Source organism: Xenopus laevis, chromosome 6L (assembly GCF_017654675.1).
Source record: "Xenopus laevis strain J_2021 chromosome 6L, Xenopus_laevis_v10.1, whole genome shotgun sequence".
In the NCBI taxonomy this organism is placed as follows: Eukaryota; Metazoa; Chordata; class Amphibia; order Anura; family Pipidae; genus Xenopus; species Xenopus laevis.
In genome coordinates, this window is record NC_054381.1 from 68524855 (window position 1) to 68545483 (window position 20629).

Genomic DNA, 20629 nt, shown 5'->3' on the forward strand with positions numbered 1-20629 from the left:
TCTATCTGGTACTGGTACTGTTGGCAACAAGGAAAATAGGGAGAGCTGAGGACCTGGTGCCAGTGAGCACGGCTGGCAAGCAACACGTAAAAATGTTTTTTTCTCCAATTGACCGAAAATATAAGCTGCGATCAAAGGTATAATTGTTAACAGACCCTCGTAGCCAGCCAATCCCACCACAAACTAATAGAAGATTATACATGTTAACTCTTCTACACTCCATTCTTTCTCGTCACTTCCCTAAGGCAACGCCACTTTACAGCACCTAAGTATATTTAGTCGCGACGCCACAATCTCGCGAGATGAGATTTGTGACGTCGAGATTAGCTGTCAGGCAGGAGCCAAGGCGCTGGATGTTAATGGCGTTGTGGGGCGTCTAAGCAGCGAACCGGGACTGCGGGTTGTGTAAAGAAAAACGGGACTGGCCCGCGAAAACTATATTTTAACTAGCATAGCGGTATGCGCTGTTTTAACTATATTTCGTTTATTTCCCTTATTAAATGTGTTTGTTAACAATCCTAGTGGTAGTGTATATGTATATGGTGTTACTTGACCTTGTTTTTTACCCATCTTTCTTTCTGGTGGAGGAGTGGAAATCCCACTTCCTAAGGGAACGTGATAATTAGACTATTGTTAAAGAGCTGATCTTATCTTGGTCAATGTGAGGTCAAATAGCTGGGGATGTGGCCACTGCATGTATACATCAGGGCTATCCAAACCGTGGCACTTCTGCTGTTGCTGCGTTACGATTTCTAGTGTTGAGAGCAGCAGTTCAGCTATAGCAAGCAGACTGAACGTTACTCTGTTGTGTCCAGAATTAACAATGTGATGGAACTGTCATTAGTGACAATAAGCATAAATGATATGTATAAGCATGTCCACAAGCATTAATTGTAAATTGCCGAATCCTGATGTTGCATGTGCACTGAAATGAATTGTTGGGCTGCTTTGATGACTCAGAAAAAAATAAGTCTTTGTATCTAGTCTCTTTTGTGGGTGATTCGAAATCAAGTGTTTTGCGCTTTATTTTTTTGGAAAGTGTTTTGGAATGTGGTTTCATGCAGCAAATTGGAATGCCTTATGTTCTGTGACATGCATATCCTGCACCGAAACAAAAAACCTGCTTCACTGTGGGGTGTGGTGCAGCAAAGGCTTCAGGGCCTCTCCAGCAAGTTAGTTTATACAATATATGCTTCTCCTTTTGTATTTGTTATGTTATGTGGCCAATTGAACAAAATACTGATCCGGTAACTTCTGAGGGATTCCCAGCAGTTTTTTTTTTCATTGTTATTGCTGTCCTGCCCATCCTGACATCACCTTTACAATTGATTTGACTGCTTTAAGCAATCATTAATTTCTTTCCAGTGTTGTCTGCTGTAGTTCTCAGACGACACTGAACTATAACATCATACTGGAATCCCCCCCCAAATAAAGTAAGTGATGTGATCAATTTTTTAGCTGTAGAAGTCTGTGGAGGCCTAAAAGGGGTGGTTCACCTTTTCAGATAATTGTTATGTTTATAGAATGGCAAATTTCAATTGGCCTTTATTTTTTATAGTTTTTGAATTATTAGCCTCCTTCTTCTGACTCTTTCCAGAAGAAGTTAATTTAATGGTAAACAACCCCTTTAAATCTTAAAACAAAAAGATACCCCCAAAATGAACATTTAAGCAACAAATAGTTATCAAATTGGAATATATATTTAAGTAAATATTGCCATTTTACATCTCTTGCCTTGAAACACCATTTCGTTATGGTCTGTGTGCTGCCTCAGAGATTTTCTGACCAGAAATACTGCAGCTCTTACTGTAACTGGAAGAAGTGTGGAAGCAAAAGACAGAACTCTGTTAATTGGCTTATGTGACCTAACAAGTAAAGTTTATGTGGTATGTTTGTGTGCATCATGAATCATATGATCTCAGGGGGCAGCCCTTACTTTTTAAAATGGCAGTTTTCTGTTTATGATTACCCAATGGCACATACTACTAAAAAAGTATATTTATTATGAAAATGGTTTATTTACATGAAGCAGGATTTACATTGTTTGAGGGGTATAGTTTTTCTTTAACTGTTATATCGAACTTGGCAAAATATTTAGAAATCTTAAAAGCTCTCTATTAACATTAAAAAAAAAATTTCATTAATGTTAATCCGATTTTGTAAGATCTGAAGAAGTGTTTGAACATGTATGTATATTTTGCTGCTGCAGCTACTTTTAGTTATTATACTGTATATATAATTAATCTTTATTTGATTAATTTGTTGCTACAGCATACACTTCTTGCTGCCCATTGGCAGGCTGTCCTACTTTTGAAAAGTTACAATTTACAAAGGAGAATTTGGTGAATACATTAAAAAATGTAAATAAGTGCTTTGCACGGAAGTTGACTCTTGTACAGAGGTTAGTAAATTCAAATAGCAATGTATAAGGGATAACTAAAGCTTAAAGGGGTGGTTTACCTTTAAGTTAACTTTTAGTATGTTATAGAATGATCAATTCTAAGTAATATTTCAATTGGATGTCGTCATTTATTTTTTATTCTTTTTAAAATATTTGCCGTCTTCAACAGACTTCCACTTTTTTGAAGCTTGCAAATGCTCTGTAAGGCTACATATTTATTGTTATTGCTTCTTTTTATTACACGCCTTTCTATTCAGACTCTCCTTTTCATATTCTAGTCTCCTTTTCAAATCAATGCATGGTTGCTCGGATACTTTGGACCCTAGCAACCAGAGAGATGTTGAATAAAAAGTGAAATAGCTCAAAAACCACAAATAATAAAACGAAAACCAATTGCAAATTGTCCCTGGATATCACCCTCTACATCATACTAAAAGTAAGCTCAGATATGAACAACCCCTTTAATAAAGAATTTAGCTAGAAATACTGTATTTTATGTTTGAGATTCTGTTCCAGTCCAAGGTAACAACAGAGAACATATGTGCTTCCAAATATGTCCCCAGTAGCTCCCTATATGTGTTTCTTCTAAATCACAGCACATACTCTGTGCTACTGTCAGTTACTTGAATTTAGAGACAGACTCACACTATACTGTTTATGTAGACTGTAGGCTGATTCGTAATTTATACAGATAATTACTACATGGCAGCTCAGAAATCAGTGCATTAAGCATCATCATTTAATAATCAGCCCTGTAGCACCAGCATCAATGACATTTTCTGCATTATAATTTGCAAGCTTAGCTTCTCAACAGCTGCCCAACTTTGAAGTCCAGAATCATTGCTGTTATAGAGATTTTAAAACTTTAGTCTAGTGCAGTAAATTTATTATATAAAGCATGGCATTTCTATCCATATTTGTTTACTATTCCTTAACATATTCACATTTGTAGCCCTGCAAATTGTTGAACAATGACATTCCACACTGTGGAATCATTTATATTCTGCTAACCTGCTGGATAGTAAATTGTGTGCATATTGGAATAACATGACCTTCATACAGAATGTCAGTACAGTATTGCAGGAGTGCTACATGGGTAGTTCACCTTTATACAGATACGGTTTTTATAGTAAATAATGTATTTTAAGTGTATTTTTCAATGCACATGCATTACAAATTTTCAATCATTTGTAAGATAGTTACCTGTCCATTTAGCATTTATCTCTGTGACAGGTCTGATTATATGTACCAGAGGAAGGGGGGCACTGAGTCTTCATTGTAGGAGTGTGTGAGGACCATAAATAAAGCAGAATTATGGATAAAGCCAAAAGTATGTTCAATCACCTTTACACCTGTGTTAGTGCTCACTTTCCAATTGGGTCACACCAGTAGTCCAACATTAAAGCTTGAAACAATGTAGAACAGGATGAAGCACGCAATACGCAGACTCTTCTGCAAACTACTTTTATTTTGGTCATAGCACAATTATGGCACTCAAAGAACAAAACTATACTACACGTATGTGTCTTTCAAGTTTAATTGCTTTGCCTTTCTCCAGAACTGCCGGAGTAGTGTCAAATAAAGAAAAAGCATGAGGTGTGAGTCGTTGCATACCCATTTAACCTGCACTGCCAATGTGACAGGCTGAATGGGATGGAGTAACTTAAAATCATAAATGGCTGTCCAGTCATTTAAAAATAAAAATTATATGTTTGTAAATCAGCCCCTTGTGAACGCCATATCTTTTTTTCTATAGGAGTACACTTTGCAGATGCAGAGATTAGCATCTTAAAACAAGAAGCAGCCAGGGCAGTGTGCCTTTAAGCACTAATGAATGTCACCTGGCTCTTCCTTGGGGATTTATATAATCTTGCTTCTAGCCAATACACATAGAATTTGTGTGAGAGGAAGATTGGTATCAATTACACACTGCTGTGAATGCCCATGATGCTACTGAACTCCACCACATCAACATTGAATCATTCTGGCCTACTTGGTGGAGGGCCTTTTTTAAACCACACCCATGTCATCACAAGAAATGTTAAGGCGATACCTACATTAATGGTGGTAGTACGCCTAAAAAACAAATGGTTGGTGGTCACTGCAGAGATCACTCATATATTAAAAAAGTTTCATATTAAGACATAACCTTACAACCATATGCCTTCTCCTCCCTTGTGATAGCACAGCAACTCCCAGCACATGAATGACCTTGGGTACCACCTAACAAATATTTCCAAGTGCTCTCAAACCCACCAGATAACCTCCAGCAGACAGAGAATGGCACACACAGGCAGAACAAGCCGAGTATGGCACGCCCAGGCAGAGTGGGCACGCCCAGGCAAAGTGGGCACGCCCAGGCAGGATATAGCAGGGAAAACTATGAAGACAATTCTAAGATGAGCAATATGTACTGTACCATCTAAAAGGAAACAATGCTCGTGGGCTGCCAGTTGGACAGCACTGTATTAAGCGATTAATTTAGTATCTGTGTGTATTTTTTCTTGGTTTCTCTATCTTTCAAGACTGCAAAAAACCTAAAAGGAGGGTCATTCATGACCACAGGCATGGACACAGCTTGGAAAACTGCAATTTAATGGGAACATTTGTTTTTTTGGTTCTTTCAGGACAACCTAAGCTTTCTAAATGTTTGTGTAATTCAGCTATAACGAATATAGGACTAATATGTTAATTAAAAATATTAAAAATTGTACTATTTTTCACAACCTAGAAAAACTTTTCAGAAATAAAATCAACAAAACTATAACTGATTTGGAACGAACTTTATAGAACTAAAGACCCCATCAACACACTATTGACTATTAGAATGCATTGTGTAATGTTGCTCTAAGCAGATAGCATGCTACTTTTGTATGGCACACATAGCATCAGAATTGATGTCACACAAGCAAGCTCAGTGTTTGGGTGTTATTTAGTTCATAATCATGTTGTGTATGATCTTGGGCCCCTGCCATTGTGCCTGCTTATCACAAAAGGAGTGGAGTTATTTTGCAACGTTGTCCGCTCATTTGTTTGTGACGTCTTGTTTCACTTATGGCTGACACTGTAGTCTTAAAGCAACCGGAATTTAATAGGAAAGCTAAAGAGAAAACCAAAAATAAGGAACCATCGTCTGACTCCCCTAATGAGAGGAAAGCAATTGCTAAAGACCTTTTAAAAAGATCTTTTTTAAGCTGCATGACTATATTCTCTTCAGAGAGATGAATAATTTGCCATGGAAAGTCCTAGAAGCCAGCCTTATGATAAAATATCATGTAGGTGCACATCTTTTTATGGCTTGAGATAATTTTAATAAGCAGAAAAATTGCCATATCCCATAAGACCATGCAAGCTACCTATAAAAAGGCTTGCTGGTATTACACTTCAGATATTTCAAGAACTAGACTGGCAAGATTTGCAAAAGTCCAATCTTCAACCAGTAAAAAGAATACAATTTTCAGCCATTAACTTAGATACAGAAGAAGGCAACGATAACACTTCAACTAGAAGTTATTAAAATCAAGAAACAAGTATGAATTCTTCAAAGACAGAAGACTGCCATACAGAAGGGTCTGTTTTCAGCAGTCATATACTGTATGTGGTACCTTGGGCTCAGGCTACGGTAATATGAAAAGTTTACAGCTGTTTATGAACACAGTCTGGAATCGACAGAAAGCTACCGTAATTCTAAAAATTCAAATACCTCAAGAAATAGAAAGGTACCAAATAAAATTATAAATGTAGCTCCATTCAACTTCTATGATAATGCAATCAAAAGTGGTTAGAATTCCTCCCCCGAAGTTTATTTAAAACAAGGTGCTGTATCCGCAAACCAAACCAAATCCAAAAATTTTGAAAAAATTCACCTATTAGATGTAAAAAGAAGAAATGTTTTGCACCAGAACATACAACCATTTACAATTTCATGTAATGTTTCCTTTTAGTAAACTGAAATAGAAAGCAGCATCAAAATTTCTAGATGGATAAAACAGAAAGACCCAGTTTCTCTATAATTTAAAAGGGGTGGTTCACCTTTACATTAACATTTAGTATGTTCTAGAATGGCCAGTTCTAAGCAACTTTTCAATTGGTCTTCCTTATTTATTTTTTATACTTTTTGAATCGTTTGCCTTTATCAGCGCACTCTTTCCAGCTTTTAAATGGGGGGGTCACTGACCCCATCTAAAAACAAATGCTCTGTAAAGCTACACATTTGTTTTTATCGCTACATTTTATTACTCATCTTTCCATTCAAGCCCTCTTATTCATATTCCAGCGTCTTATTCAAATCACTGCATGTTTGCTAGGGTAATGTGGACCCTAGCAACCATATTGCTGTAATTGCAAACTGGCAAGCTATGGAATACAAAGGTAAATAACTCAAAAACCATAAATAATAAAAAATGAAAACCAATTGCAAATTGTATCAGGATATCACTTAAATGTAATTTAAAGGTAAACAACCCCTTTAAAGCACACTTGACTAGAGTGGTGTCTGCTTCCTGGGCAGAAGGTTCTGGCATTACAATGGACCAGATCTGCAGAATAGTACTGCGGGCAAGTTTCAAAACCTTTTCTTAACCACTACAAAGGGGAAGTTATTTTTGCTTCCGCAATCCTCAGTTCTGTGTCAAAGTGTGTTTTCAGTTTCAGTGCTTACAAGAGATGTAAGGGAAATACTGAATTTCTACTTCAAGTAAATTCATTTTTCCTCTGTCCTCCCAAAGCAGCACCATTATCCCTCCTTTCTTATTAAAATAGTTTTGTGCTTCTTTTGTTTTCTCTGTTGGTTTTTACAATTGTTGGTCATTGTTTTGACCTTACTGCTTCTGTTTTTTCATAAGACACAAGAATATATGGCAAATCCTAAATCTTGTTATTGCCCCTGCGGGCTCGGAAATGTCCATCCACTGCACTTTCCTGTAATGTGCACCGTTTGAAAATAAAAATAAAAAACATTTGGAAAAAAAAACCTTTGTGCCATGAAACCATAACATGCCCAGTGTTCAGACAACTTCAAGTTTATACTGCTCTTCCACAAACCTAATGAATTTTTGAGTTGCTGATGTGGGAAAATGTGTCCCTCACAGTGGAGAAATCCCCTGATTTTAAGTTTAACCTCATTTTACATAGTGTTTTTTTTTTTTTTTTTATACATCTTTTACATTTTCCCGGGGTTTACACCATCTTTCCGGTTTCATGAAAAACATAAAATAGGGGTTCTATTGTATGGTGACATAGTCCAGCTTCATACATATATTTTGTGCTGTGTTTTGTGGTTGTTTTATGATTTCCCTTGTAGTCTATAATGAGGAGGAGGAAATGCATCTTGCACTATATTAAAATATTCCATAATTACAACTACCCTTTTTTTGTTGAATTATGTGAGCCAAAGAAAGTAAGTGTTAGAATAAACTCTTTTTGGCACATATATATATTTACAAGAGTAAAAAAAATTCCAATATGTCTGTCAGTTTTGCTGCTATGAGGTAAATTTGAATTCTTAAAGGCTTATTATACACCACTTTTCAGCATTAGCTGACTAAATATGGCTTGTGCTGAACATAATTCTTTTTCTATTTAAGAAATATTTATAGTTTCTGTTAATTCTGAAGCCAGTTTTACTTTAGCTCATACCGTAATTTCTGTTACTTTCGTTTCCAAAGAACTTCTATTTTTTTTTTTGTCTTTGATGATATTTGTGCTAAAGAGGCCAGATTAGAAGTGAGAGTAGGCCATATTGAGTGCAGGTCAGTGTTTATTTTTTTGTTTTTTGCATAAATGGCAGCTAATGAAATCTGATGCTAGCTATATAATTTCATCCATGACACCCATGCATGGTAAAGGTGATGGTATCTGTGCAAATGTTAGGTTATCATTCAGAATAGACATAACGTTGGCCAGTATGCAAATTTTAAAGGGGTTGTTCACCTTTAAATTTACTTTTTGTATGATGTAGAGGGTGATATTCTGAGATAATTCACAAATGGTTTTCATTTTTTTATTATTTGAGTTATGTAGCTTTTTATTCAGTAGCTCTCCCATTTGCAATTTCATCAATCCAGATTCCAAATTACCCTAGCAACATGCATTGATTTGAATAAGAGACTGGAATATGAATAGGAGAGGCCTGCTGCACTTCATATTGAGAATGACAAATTGGTGTAAGGTCTATTTTCAGCTAATCTTTTATAGATTTTTCTTGTTATATTTTTGCCCCTTCAGAATTTAACATAAACACCGAAGATGGCAGCAAATAAGCCCAAAGGGCAGAATTCATTGGCATTGCACAAAGTGATTATGGTAGGCAGTGGTGGTGTTGGAAAATCGGCTTTAACACTTCAATTTATGTATGATGAGGTAAGCACATTTTTTTTATTGTTTTATTACCAAAGCTTATTTGCAGACAGGTATGGGATCTATTATTTAGATCATCAAATACACGGGTTAGTAAATCCAAAAATAAACCATTAAATAAACGTAATAGGATTATTTTTCAATCAGTGTGGGTCACCAGGCTACTTAGGATCAAACACATGTACTGTTTTATTAAGAAAAAGGAAAAAAAAAATAACATTGCCTGCTTAAAATGGACTCTATGATAAATTACCTCCTTCTAATTTGAAGCTCTGGGTATCTTGTGTCCAGATAAGGGATCTCATACCTGTAGTAAAAAAATAACTGCATTCCCAGCATAAATATACATAAGTAAGCATGAGTAGATGGAGTAGAAAATATAAAATGCAATTGGGAGTGCAGCAGCTTGAATTCTACAGGCCAACAGCCTACTAGGAGGACTTTAGGCTTTAGCAATGATATTTATCTTTATATAGCATTTGTTTCCTTTTACTGAATAGAATACCAGTCCTTTTTGAGCTATCACTCAATTATCCCATATATACAGTTGTTTTTAAAATGTATATCCCAGTAACCCTTAACAAGCAAGGCTATGTGCTACAAGTTGTAGTTCCAAAGCTGCTGTGCTGTAAATCTCAAATCTTAGTTGAAGTTGTAGTTTGGCATCTTTCTTAAAGTGGACCTGTCACCCAGACACAAAAATCTGTATAATAAAAGCCCATTTCAAATTAAACATGAAATCCACTTTCTATTTTTTATTAAATCATTCATAGCTGTTGTAAGCTCATCTCAGCTGTCAATCAAATATTGTCTGCCCCTCCTCTATGCCTTTGGCATAGAGGCAGGGCAGACAATTACTTTCACTTTCCATTCAGCACTTCTCTCCATACATTCCCCCATTCTCTTTACCATTTAATTGTGTAGCCAGGGCATGGGGATGGACTTCGGATCCCCCATTCTGGTGCACAAACAAGATTCTGAGATAATGCAAGGCTTGCCTTAATAACAGTGTACACAAAATGGCTCCTGCCTGCTTGCTTTAATTATGAATTCCCAGACTGAAGCAAACAAGATTCAAATAATTTATATAGTGTAATTAAAGTTCATTTTGCTTGACTAATGTGATGAAAAAGGATTTTGAATAATTGTTGGGGTTGATGGGTCCCCTTTAAGCGTGTTTGTAAATCATTGGCTAACATGACCTCTGGACCTCTAGCTCTTTTAATGTGAAGGAGTTTTTATTTAGTGAATATTTTACAAAGTACCATATCTGACCATGATTTGCAATGCCCTTTTTTCTTTTTATCGAAAGAATTGAGCTGTGCTCCAAACAACATCTTGTCACAGATGATGGCTATCCCAGAGCAAGCTGCAGCATATGTAACCTGTGGCCCACCAACTGCTGGTAGACAGTTTTCACAGCATTTATAGACCTACACCAGCTGTGCTGGAAGTTTGTTTCGTACCAGTGTTTCCATACAGCTATAGGCTGCCAAAAAACTGGTGCATACATTAATATAATTGTTCTTTTACTGCTTCCTGCACCCAGCAATGGTTTGGTCTCAAGCTTATCACAATTAGTAGGGTGTTTGTTTATTAAAATAAGTTACCACATCTGAGCTTTATGTGTGTGGTACTTTTTTTGTTACACACACACACGTTTTATACGTTTTGTGTTCTCACAACACTTAATCATAGGATAAATGATAACCGTTGTAGAAACAAGAACTTATGATTCCCTATGAATACCATGTTGCTTAAGCAACTAGTGTTTAAAATTAAGATTGAATAATCAATGTTATTTAAATATGTATAGTGTAATAAGTGCAATTGTGAACATTCATATAAAAATTACACACCATTCCTGGGAATGTTTCCTTTAAGTTTGTGTTTTGTTAATTAGTTTGTAGAAGACTATGAACCAACCAAAGCAGACAGTTACAGGAAAAAAGTTGTGTTGGATGGAGTGGAAGTCCAGATTGACATCTTGGATACTGCAGGCCAGGAGGACTATGCAGCAATCAGAGATAATTATTTTCGAAGTGGGGAAGGCTTCCTTTGTGTTTTTTCAATCACAGAACAGGAATCTTTTGCTGCAACAGCAGACTTCAGGTGAGTTGCTTTGGACGTACATGTTTTGTTAAAAAAAAGTTTTGTGATCATGTTTTGCAATCAAAAGTTAGGGTATAGCTCAAACTGTAATCCCCAACCGGAATGCTCTATTAGCCCGCACATTTGGTTGGGGGATAACATTTTTACCCAACAGGTGCCCTTTAATGGGGTTGTTCACCCTCCAAACACTTTTTTCAGTTGAGTTGTTTTCATATTGTTCACCTTTTTTTTTAATTGCTTTCCATCTATTATTTTATACCATTTTTACAAAATTTAAGTTAGTTAAAGGGATCCTGTCATCGGAAAACATGTTTTTTTTCAAAACGCATCAGTTAATAGTGCTACTCCAGCAGAATTCTGCACTGAAATCCATTTCTCATAAGAGCAAACAGATTTTTTTATATTCAATTTTGAAATCTGACATGGGGCTAGACATTTTGTCAATTTCCCAGCTGCCCCCAGTCATGTGACTTGTGCCTGCTCTTTAGGAGAGAAATGCTTTCTGGCAGGCTGCTGTTTTTCCTTCTCAATGTAACTGAATGTGTCTCAGTGGGACATGGGTTTTTACTATTGAGTGTTGTTCTTAAATCTACCAGGCAGCTGCTATCTTGTGTTAGGGAGCTGCTATCTGGTTACCTTCCCATTGTTCTTTTGTTTGGCTGCTGGGGGGAAAAAGGGAGGGGGGTGAGATCACTCCAACTTGCAGTAAAGAGTGATTGAAGTTTATCAGAGCACAAGTGACATGACTTGGGGCAGCTGGGAAATTGACAAAATGTCTAGCCCCATGTCAGAGTTCAAAATTGAATATAAAAAAATCTGTTTGCTCTTTTAAAAAATGGATTTCAGTGCCGAATTCTGTTGGAGCAGCACTATTAACTGATTCATTTTGAAAAAAATATTTTTCCCATGACAGTATCCCTTTAAGTTAGTGTTTCAGTCTTACAGCCCATAATTCAGGTGCAGATTCTGAACAGTTACAATTTGCTACATCAGTTGATACATTTCTCATTTAGAATATTAGCAAGTATTGTATCAATTCTAACAGCTGCTATTAATGAAAGGATGGTCTTCCGCTCAGTAGTGACAAAAAAAATAAGAAATGTGTCAATTAAACGTATCAAAACCCTCCCCCCTCCCAGAGCTGCTTTGGAAAGACATAAGAAGGTGAAAAACAAAAATTTGCACTTATAAATAGAAAATTGAAAAGTAATTGGAAAAAGTCTTTATTTCTGGTGACCTATCTGAAAACAACTGAACTAAAAAAAGTGTTGTTCTTCTGCCATGCAAAGCGTTTTTTGTTATGATCAAATAACTAGATTTTTGTCTCATCAGTCCAAAGCACTTTGTTCCAAAATAACTGTGGCTTGTCTAAATGAGCTTTTGCATACAACAAGCGACTCTGTTTGTGGAGTAAGTGCAGAAAGGGCTTCTTTCTCATCACCCTGCCATACAGATGTTCTTTGTGCAAATTGCGCTGAATTGTAGCATGATGTTCTTGCAGTTCTTTGGAGGTGATCTTTGGGTTGTTTGTAACCATTCTCACAATCCTCCGCATATGCCGTTCCTGTATATTTCTTGGCCTGCCAGACCTGGGTTTTACAGCAACTGTGCCTGTGGCCTTCCATTTCCTGATTACATTCCTTACAGTTGAATCTGACAGTTTAAACCTCTGAGATAGCTTTGTGTAGCCTTCCCCTAAACCATGATAGTGAACAATCTTTGTTTTCAGATCTTTTGAGAGTTGGTTTGAGGATCCCATGCTATCACTCTACAGAGGAGAGTCAAACATAAGCACAACTTGCAATTGGCCACCTTAAATACCTTTTCTCATGTTTGGACACACCTGCCTATGAAGTTCAAGGCTTGACGAGCTAATCCAACCAATTTGGTGTTGCCAGTAATCAGTATTGAGCAGTTACATGCATTCAAATTAGCAAAATTACAATTGTACCCAAATTTTTGCACAGCCAGTTTTTTTACATTTGATTTACTGCTTCACTAAAAATCTTTGTTCAGAATATACCCCAGTACTCAGATGTTCCTGTGAAATGAAAGCCATACCAGTGTTCTCTTTTTTGTTGAAAGTGGAGTAAATTATTATGCAGGCTGAGAGGGGTTCCTAAACTGTATATGACTGACAAATTGATGATTTGCGATGAACCCTAAGCTTAGATTATCAACAGCTGTTCAAAGCACACTGAGTATGTACATGTCACAGACACTTCCAGAGGCGGGCCAAGCCGGTCGGGCACCCTAGGCAACCTTGCCGGCCAACTCAAAGCATCCTGCCTCATGCACACGCGCAGTCACAATTGTACATGCTGCTGACCAGCATTCCATGCGAGATTGCTCGCACACACTGACATTGCAGTTGCGCACCACAGGGCTGAGAATAAGCAGCAATTGATCAGGAGACAAGGTCCAGAACAATGGTTGATAGCAGAATAGGTACGTGCATGGGGCCCCCTGCCACTGCACCCTAAGCACACGCCTCTTCTGCCTACCCCTAGTTCTGGCCCTGGACACTCCACTTTTAAGGCCTTGATCATAACTGCTATAGAGATGCTGAACCTATATGCTGGTTTAAAACGTTTTAGGGTTTAGTTCTCCTTTAAACTGATATTTTGGAAAACAGTAAAAAATACAACATGGAAAGCAATTGGAAAAAAGTCTTTATTTCTGGTGAACAATCTGGAAGGTGAAAACAACTGAACTGAAAAAAGTGCTTGGAAGATGAATAACCCCTTTAAACATGCCAGCAGATTAATTCATATCTAATTATTTAACTGTGTGGGTAAATGGGGACTTAATCTTGATTTTAAACAATAAAAAGACACTGAATAGCCCCCAAATGAATTACCTTTCTTTCTGTATTCGGGTGTGCAGGGGCGTAACTACAGAGGAAGCAGACCCTGCACTTGCAGGGGGGCCCAGTAGAATAGGGGGCCCAGTGAGGCCCTAATTAATAGCCAATTTTAATATGTCTGGGTAGAACAGGCCACCTTATCAATATTTTGGGGCCCTAAATTGAATTTGCTGTGGGGCCCAGTGACATATAGTTACGCCACTGCGGGTGTGTTTTCCAACTCGGAAGCATAAACACACATCTTAAACTAAAATCATCCCCTTCCTGATGATCTGAGCTTGTGCAGCTTTTTTCCACTTGCTAAAAGACTGGCTACTCATTCTGGTTCATTTTAAAAGAGCAAGTGCTTGGCTAAGAATCACAAAACTGCCTCTGCTCTAAATCAAACCCTAGGTAAATGTAGCGCCTTACAAAATGCACAAGCAAGCTTTACTCACTGAGTGTGGCTTTGACAACTAGCTAAAATTGAAGAATAAAACAAGCTAGTACATTTACAGGGCAGGAAGGTGAGTGTGCACCTGTCAGATGGCATCTGACCGAACAAAGAACTGCCTCCTGTTGGCATATGTGACTATATATATATATATATATATATATATATATATATATATAATACACAAAAGCCATGAATATCTTGTAAATTATATCCTTATAAACGGTGAGTAGTGATGTCATCAGTTATAAACGGTGAGTAGTGATGTAATTTCTGTCACATGACTCACTAAAACTTGTGTATTATAATTAATAAAGTACCCCCAGTTGTAAAATATGAGGATATTAGAAGTTACCTCGGAGTTCCATGACCTGTATAAAAACACTCGGCCTTCGGCCTCGTGTTTTTATATGGTCATGAAACTCCTCGGTAACTTATAATATCCTTATATTTTACAAGAGGGGGTACTTTATTCACTATATATATATATGACTGTATGACAAAGTATCCTGAAAGATACAACACACGTCAGGCCTTAATGATTTTAATGGGCATAATAAAGTTTGCTTGATTTTATGCTAGTTTCATTTGCCACTTGTGCTCTGGATTGTGCCATCCAGTGAAGTTTGTGTGCAGTATTGAAAAGCAGCACAAAAACTTGTCCATGTATTTTTATATTAACCATTTCCTATCAATCGGTGCAATTTCAGTTTTATAGAAAGGGTATCAACATCTGTAACTTGAAAGAGCAATAGTATTAATAAGAAAAATATTAACCTCCATATGTAATAAAAGGCATTAAGTTTGCCAAGGAGCAGTAACCTATAGAAACCAATACGATGTTTGCTTTTAAACAGTTGATAAGTAAATTCTACCTGCTGATTGGTTGCTATGGGTTACTGCTCCTAGGCAAACTTGGTGCTTTTTATTACATATGGGGGGTAAGCATGGAAATAGCTTTCTTTGTACTTTTCACATGATAATGTGATTCCTGTTCAGCATAAAGTATAGATATTTGTGCCCATGCCATCATCCTTAATGATCCACTTTAACTGTGGTATAGTTTCCCTAGTGAAAATGTCCAATGTTTAGCTGTCCAATGTTTAAAATCCCAGGTGTTTTTACCATAGCACTTTTAAATGCATGTTTTATGGCCAATATATGCCATGGTGCATGGGCTTTTGAGCAAATATTTCATAGTATGTTGTCACAAGTTGCGTAACACTGTAGTGTCACTGGTATCCCTTGTGCAGGGTGCCTTACAACATCACCCTTAAAAGGGAACTATTGTGAAAATAAAAATTTAATATACATTTCAGCACACAGAAATTTGTCTCTTAGGGGGTTATTTAATAAAGTCAGAATGGTAAAAACTCAAAAATTTGAAATATTTTTTTACTATAAAATACAAATTTTTAGTAGGGGGAAAAAAACCTTGAATTTTTGTGGCATTTATTATAACCCGAGGCTGCTAAAAGTCAGAATCCGAAAATACTCCATCTTCAACCTGTCGAGCTCCTGTAGAAGTCATTAGTCCTAATTGACCTATTTGCAGTTTGACTGGGTTTTGTACGATAATCCGAATATTTCAGGCTATTCTGCCAATTTCATGAAAAATTTGGACTTTTCGGGCATCAAATCCGAAAGATTCTATTTTTTCATGCAACACTCCGAAAAAGTTGCAGTTTTTGCCAATCCAAATTTTTGGTGCTTTTTTCTAAAGATAAATAAGGATAAATTGTGGATGCTAGTTTAGTCAGATTTTTTATTTTTTTTTATTAATTAATCAAAAAAAAAAAATCGGATTTTAGTATATAACCCCCCTAAGTTACCAGGAGCAGCATTTTTGCTGCCCCTGGTAACCAGCAGGCCATTGTCACCTGAGACGAGTTTTTCAAGTCACCTCATTGTCACAGCGCCCCTGCTTGATACAAGTAGGAAGCAGTTCAGTGCAAAGAGAACAAAATGTTTTATGAGTTGGTGCTTCTCACTTGACATTATTATTACATTGAATTTGAAATAATAAAAGTGGCTGTCATACAAAAGTGTATTTTCTGACATTGCTAGTAGGAAAAAAGTTAGAGAAGGCTAGAGATTTGCCAGAGATCAGAATTCCTCTTTTTATCTGCTTTTGGATTAGCATTTTATAGGAGTTACAGTGAAATCTTTTTCACATCCCCTAATAGTAAGTTTTCCTGCATTTACATTTAATGCATAATACATATGTCTGATTTTACATTTCCTCTGATTGTGCACCATTATATTTCGTTCCCCCGAGAAATGTAAAATGTATTATTTTTGTTAGCAGCCCATATTGAACATCTCTTACAATTCTTTCTGTCTCATGTAGGGAGCAGATCTTAAGAGTGAAGGAGGATGAGAATGTTCCATTTTTGTTGGTTGGAAACAAGTCTGATTTGGAGGATAAAAGGCAAGTATCTGTGGAAGAGGCAAAAAGCAGAGCTGACCAGTGGAATGTAAACTATGTGGAAACCTCAGCAAAGACAAGAGCCAATGTTGATAAGGTAACTAAATGTTGTAAAAGATTGTAAAGCATTTTTTTTCATAATACACATCAATACATTTAATTATACAGGTATAGGATGAGTTATCCGGAAACCCATTATCCAGAAACGCTCAGAATTAGGGTTGTCTCCCATAGACTACATTTTACCCAAATAATCAAAATTTTTAAGAATGATTTCATTTTTCTCTGTAATTTATGGTTTATTTCATGTTTCAATGATTTTCTAGTTGCGATTCGGGGAGATTTAGTCACCTGGCGACTGTCTGTCTTCTTTGGGGCGACTTATCTCCCCAAATGACTTCCCCTTGTCTTCCGCCGGCTATAATGAAAAATCGCATGTGGCATGGCACACACGGCGCTTCGTATTCCGAAGTTGCCTCACGAGGAACTTTGGTGACTTCAAAATATGAAGCGCCGCGTTTGCCATGCCGCAGGTGATTAAATCTCCCCGAATCGCCAGGTGTGCCCTTACCCATAAGATATGAAGATCCAAATTACTGAAAGATCCATTATCCAGAAAACCCCAGGTCCCATGCCTGTATAGTGGTTATATTTACTACAGTGCAGAACATTTTTGAATATATGATTAACTGGCAAGCTTACAGTGAAAGCCTGGTGGCTCAGTGAGTAGGCCTTCTGCCTTGCAACACTGTGGTCCTCAGTTCAGGTCCAGATTGGGTACTGTCTGCAACGAGATTGTATATGTCGCTGTTGGTTTCTTCTGTGTTCTCCCGTTTCCTTCCACACTCAAAAAATATACAGGTAGGTTAATTAAATTAAATGTTGTTTGTGCTTACTTTTTTGTGTAATTCTGTTTGTTGCGATTATTTAATAAAAAGGATATTGTGTATAGTTTAAATGTGCATAGATTCTTTTCTTCAGAATCCATTGTCCCCTGATAAAATTGATCCTACTGCATTTGACTGTGAGGGGGACTTTGAACTACTGGGAACAGGGACTAATTTCCCATATGGCAATATTCTATATAAATAAAATATGTTATGTATGTATATATATAACATAATAAATACATTTAAATTGTACCATATTATTAGTCCGCTGATCAGTCAATATGCTGATGCTCCATTAGTCATTATTCTGTCTTTTTTTTTTTTTTTTTTTTTTGTGTGGCCAGTCACCTTTGTTTTTCTAGCACCAGTGATTTATATGCAAAGTGAATTGCTTTCAGACACCTCACTACCACATACACGTAGGCGATTAGAAGCTGATGACTGAAAATGTATTTATCTATATGAGATCTTTTTTTGAGGTGCTGTGGCAAATGCTTAAATATAGCAACCAGTCTTTGAAAATTAGCTTCTGAGTGATGGCAAAAAATTTATCTTGAACAGCATAGCAACAACATGTCCACAATGAAATCAAACAGTAAATTTAAGATTGTGTTTGTGTGGGTACCAATAAGTACCTGCACTCTTACTCCAATATTCGTTTGTGGGTGCTCATCAATTTTGGTTATATAATGCTTATAGAGGGACCTGCACTCCAAATTCTTGTCACAGAATTTTTATTCATTCATCACTCGTGCATACAAGGTTTCGGCCCTCGTTGGGGCCTTTATCAAAGAGGGCCGAAACGTTGGATGCACGAGTGATGAATCAATAAAAATTCAGTGACACAAGAATTTGGAGTGCAGGTCCCTCTATAAGATATATATATATATCAGCCTTTTCTCAACACAGTATCCTTTGCACACCCCTAAAACTGACGTGCCAGAACAATGTATATGTTAAAGAATAAACTTTCTTTGCAGGTTTTTTTTGACTTAATGAGAGAAATCCGAGCTCGAAAGATGGAGGACAGCAAAGAAAAGAATGGCAAGAAGAAACGAAAAAGCCTTGCAAAGAGAATAAGGGAGAGATGTTGCATTCTATAAAGGGAAAGCACAAATGTCGCCTTCATCCTTTATTGTTAAGAACCATAAATTGTTAGCATGCCCCAGTAAGTTCAGGAGGATGACTATTCAGTAATATTTTGGAGAAATTATCAAACACTAAAAACGTGATTTGGACGTGCACTGCGATCCAGTATCACATACAGAGGGTAAAAAGGAAAATAAAAGTTCCTGCTGCATCACTTGGGCACATAGTCCTTTTCTGTCATTATAAACTTGCTTATTTTTCCAGTGCTCCTATTTGGACAGAGGCAGCAATAGTTTGTGGATGGTTAAACAGAAGCTAGCCTGTGTTTGTTCTATCACTGCAAGTGTTTCTCATCTTTCCTCTAGTGCAGGCTCCTCAAATAACATGGTTACAAATCAAAATTAAAATGCTCTGTGTTTTGCTGGTATCTATACATTGGCAAATATGGCATCTCCATTATATTATTGTGCCACACGCCAACATGAAAAGTCTAAATATGCCTTAAAACAAGGAACCTGGATTAAAATTAAATTAACAAAGCCACTATGATTAAAGTTTTTAGATTTTCTGTGGAATGTGTCACAATATCCTCTGATCAATGCAAAATGCTGTGCCATGCCCATACAAGTAGTTTATAGTACACATAATCCTTTGGTTAGTTGGTGAGCCAACCTCAGAGGTCAGTTTAGATGATATTTACCTCAGAAAAATGCGTTCAGTATGGATATAGTGTTTACTAAAATGCAATATTGTAGGTACTAATACAAATATGTTAAATAAGCAACTCATTCTAAAAAAATTGCTTTATTTGAAAGTGTTTCTGGTGACAAGTATCCTAGAGTCTCAGAGGCTAGCTAAAACTGTGGTTGTTGGGATGCGGTTTTGGTCCTTATCTAATTTCTGTCTAAATCTGGAAGAAAAAAAATTGTTCTTGCAACTTGGCCTACTACAGCTTATGCAGAAAGTGGGCATATATTTAATACAAATCTGATTAGTAAGTAATCTATGAATGTTAAATGATACTCTTCCATAGAAACTTATTTGCATTTTACTTTTGTGGCACTTTTAAGAGCATGTTTTCTGTATCCGAAACTGTTGATAAGGGATTGAGTCAAAACAATGTTGTGTGCTGTTCAGTTTACTTTGCTGAAACCCCATTATCACCTTTTTCATTTGCCTATAAGCTGTCTCCTTTCTGCCACCTGTTGGGTTCAGTCTTTTTGATAGCAAGGCTGATAAATTCACTAATGAATAGGATGAGGATATTTGAACTCTGAAGAAAAACTGGTATAAAAGGGTAGCGTTCAGAGTTGACTTGCATAAGAAAATTCAGGGGCAGATCCTGGAAAGTGGAGTAAAAAATTGGTAAAATATGTATAATAATAAAAATTTGACACTACTTGAAATAAGACTATTTAATTGTAAATATGCCCTAAAATTGCTTTTTTTTCCTCACCTTGTTTTCATATAAATGTTAAGTAAAACATTCCCTAGCTGTCTTATTTAACTGCTTTTTTAATGAGCAAATTGTGCTTGTGTGTAAAAGGTACTACAAATTTGGCATTTTATCACTTTAACTCTAGATTGTGAGAGTAAGTGAAAAACAGACATTTACAAATAAATATGTAAAGGTTTTGATTCGTTATATTTTTCACATATACACTTTGACATTCTGGGGAAATTAAAAGCTTTCTCATAAAGAAATGTGCACAAAGCCATGTAATTTTTTTTTACAAATATGTCAATTTCTGTTTCAGGTGTTTGTACTAAAACTTTTATTAGAAGATGCTTAGAGTTATGTTGTTAAATTGTGCCCTCTTGCTGTACTTTTATTTTAAAGGGGTTGTTCACCAGAAATTAAGACTTTTTCCCAATGACTTTTTATTTTCTATTTTTCTAATATTGAAGTGTAAAGTTTTGGTTTTAATCTTCTTATGTCTTTTCTAAAGCAGCTCTAGGGGGGGATGTCGACTTTGTAAACTGTTTTAAATTGATAAATTTAATTGATACCTTTCTTTTTTTTTTGCCCCTGCTGAGCAAAATCCCAGAGTTT

At 36.5% G+C, this 20629-nt stretch overlaps 1 protein-coding gene across 1 annotated transcript; it reads left to right on the top strand.

Annotated features, from left to right (window-relative positions):
* The first annotated feature begins 317 nt into the window (after positions 1 to 317).
* On the top strand, positions 318 to 20210 carry rala.L (v-ral simian leukemia viral oncogene homolog A (ras related) L homeolog). The gene is given in 5 exon segments (NM_001090769.1): positions 318 to 457; positions 8627 to 8761; positions 10662 to 10870; positions 16520 to 16694; positions 18468 to 20210. Coding segments are annotated over 4 exon segments (621 nt in total). The 5' UTR covers positions 318 to 457; positions 8627 to 8647; the 3' UTR covers positions 18591 to 20210.
* The last annotated feature ends 419 nt before the right edge of the window (positions 20211 to 20629 follow it).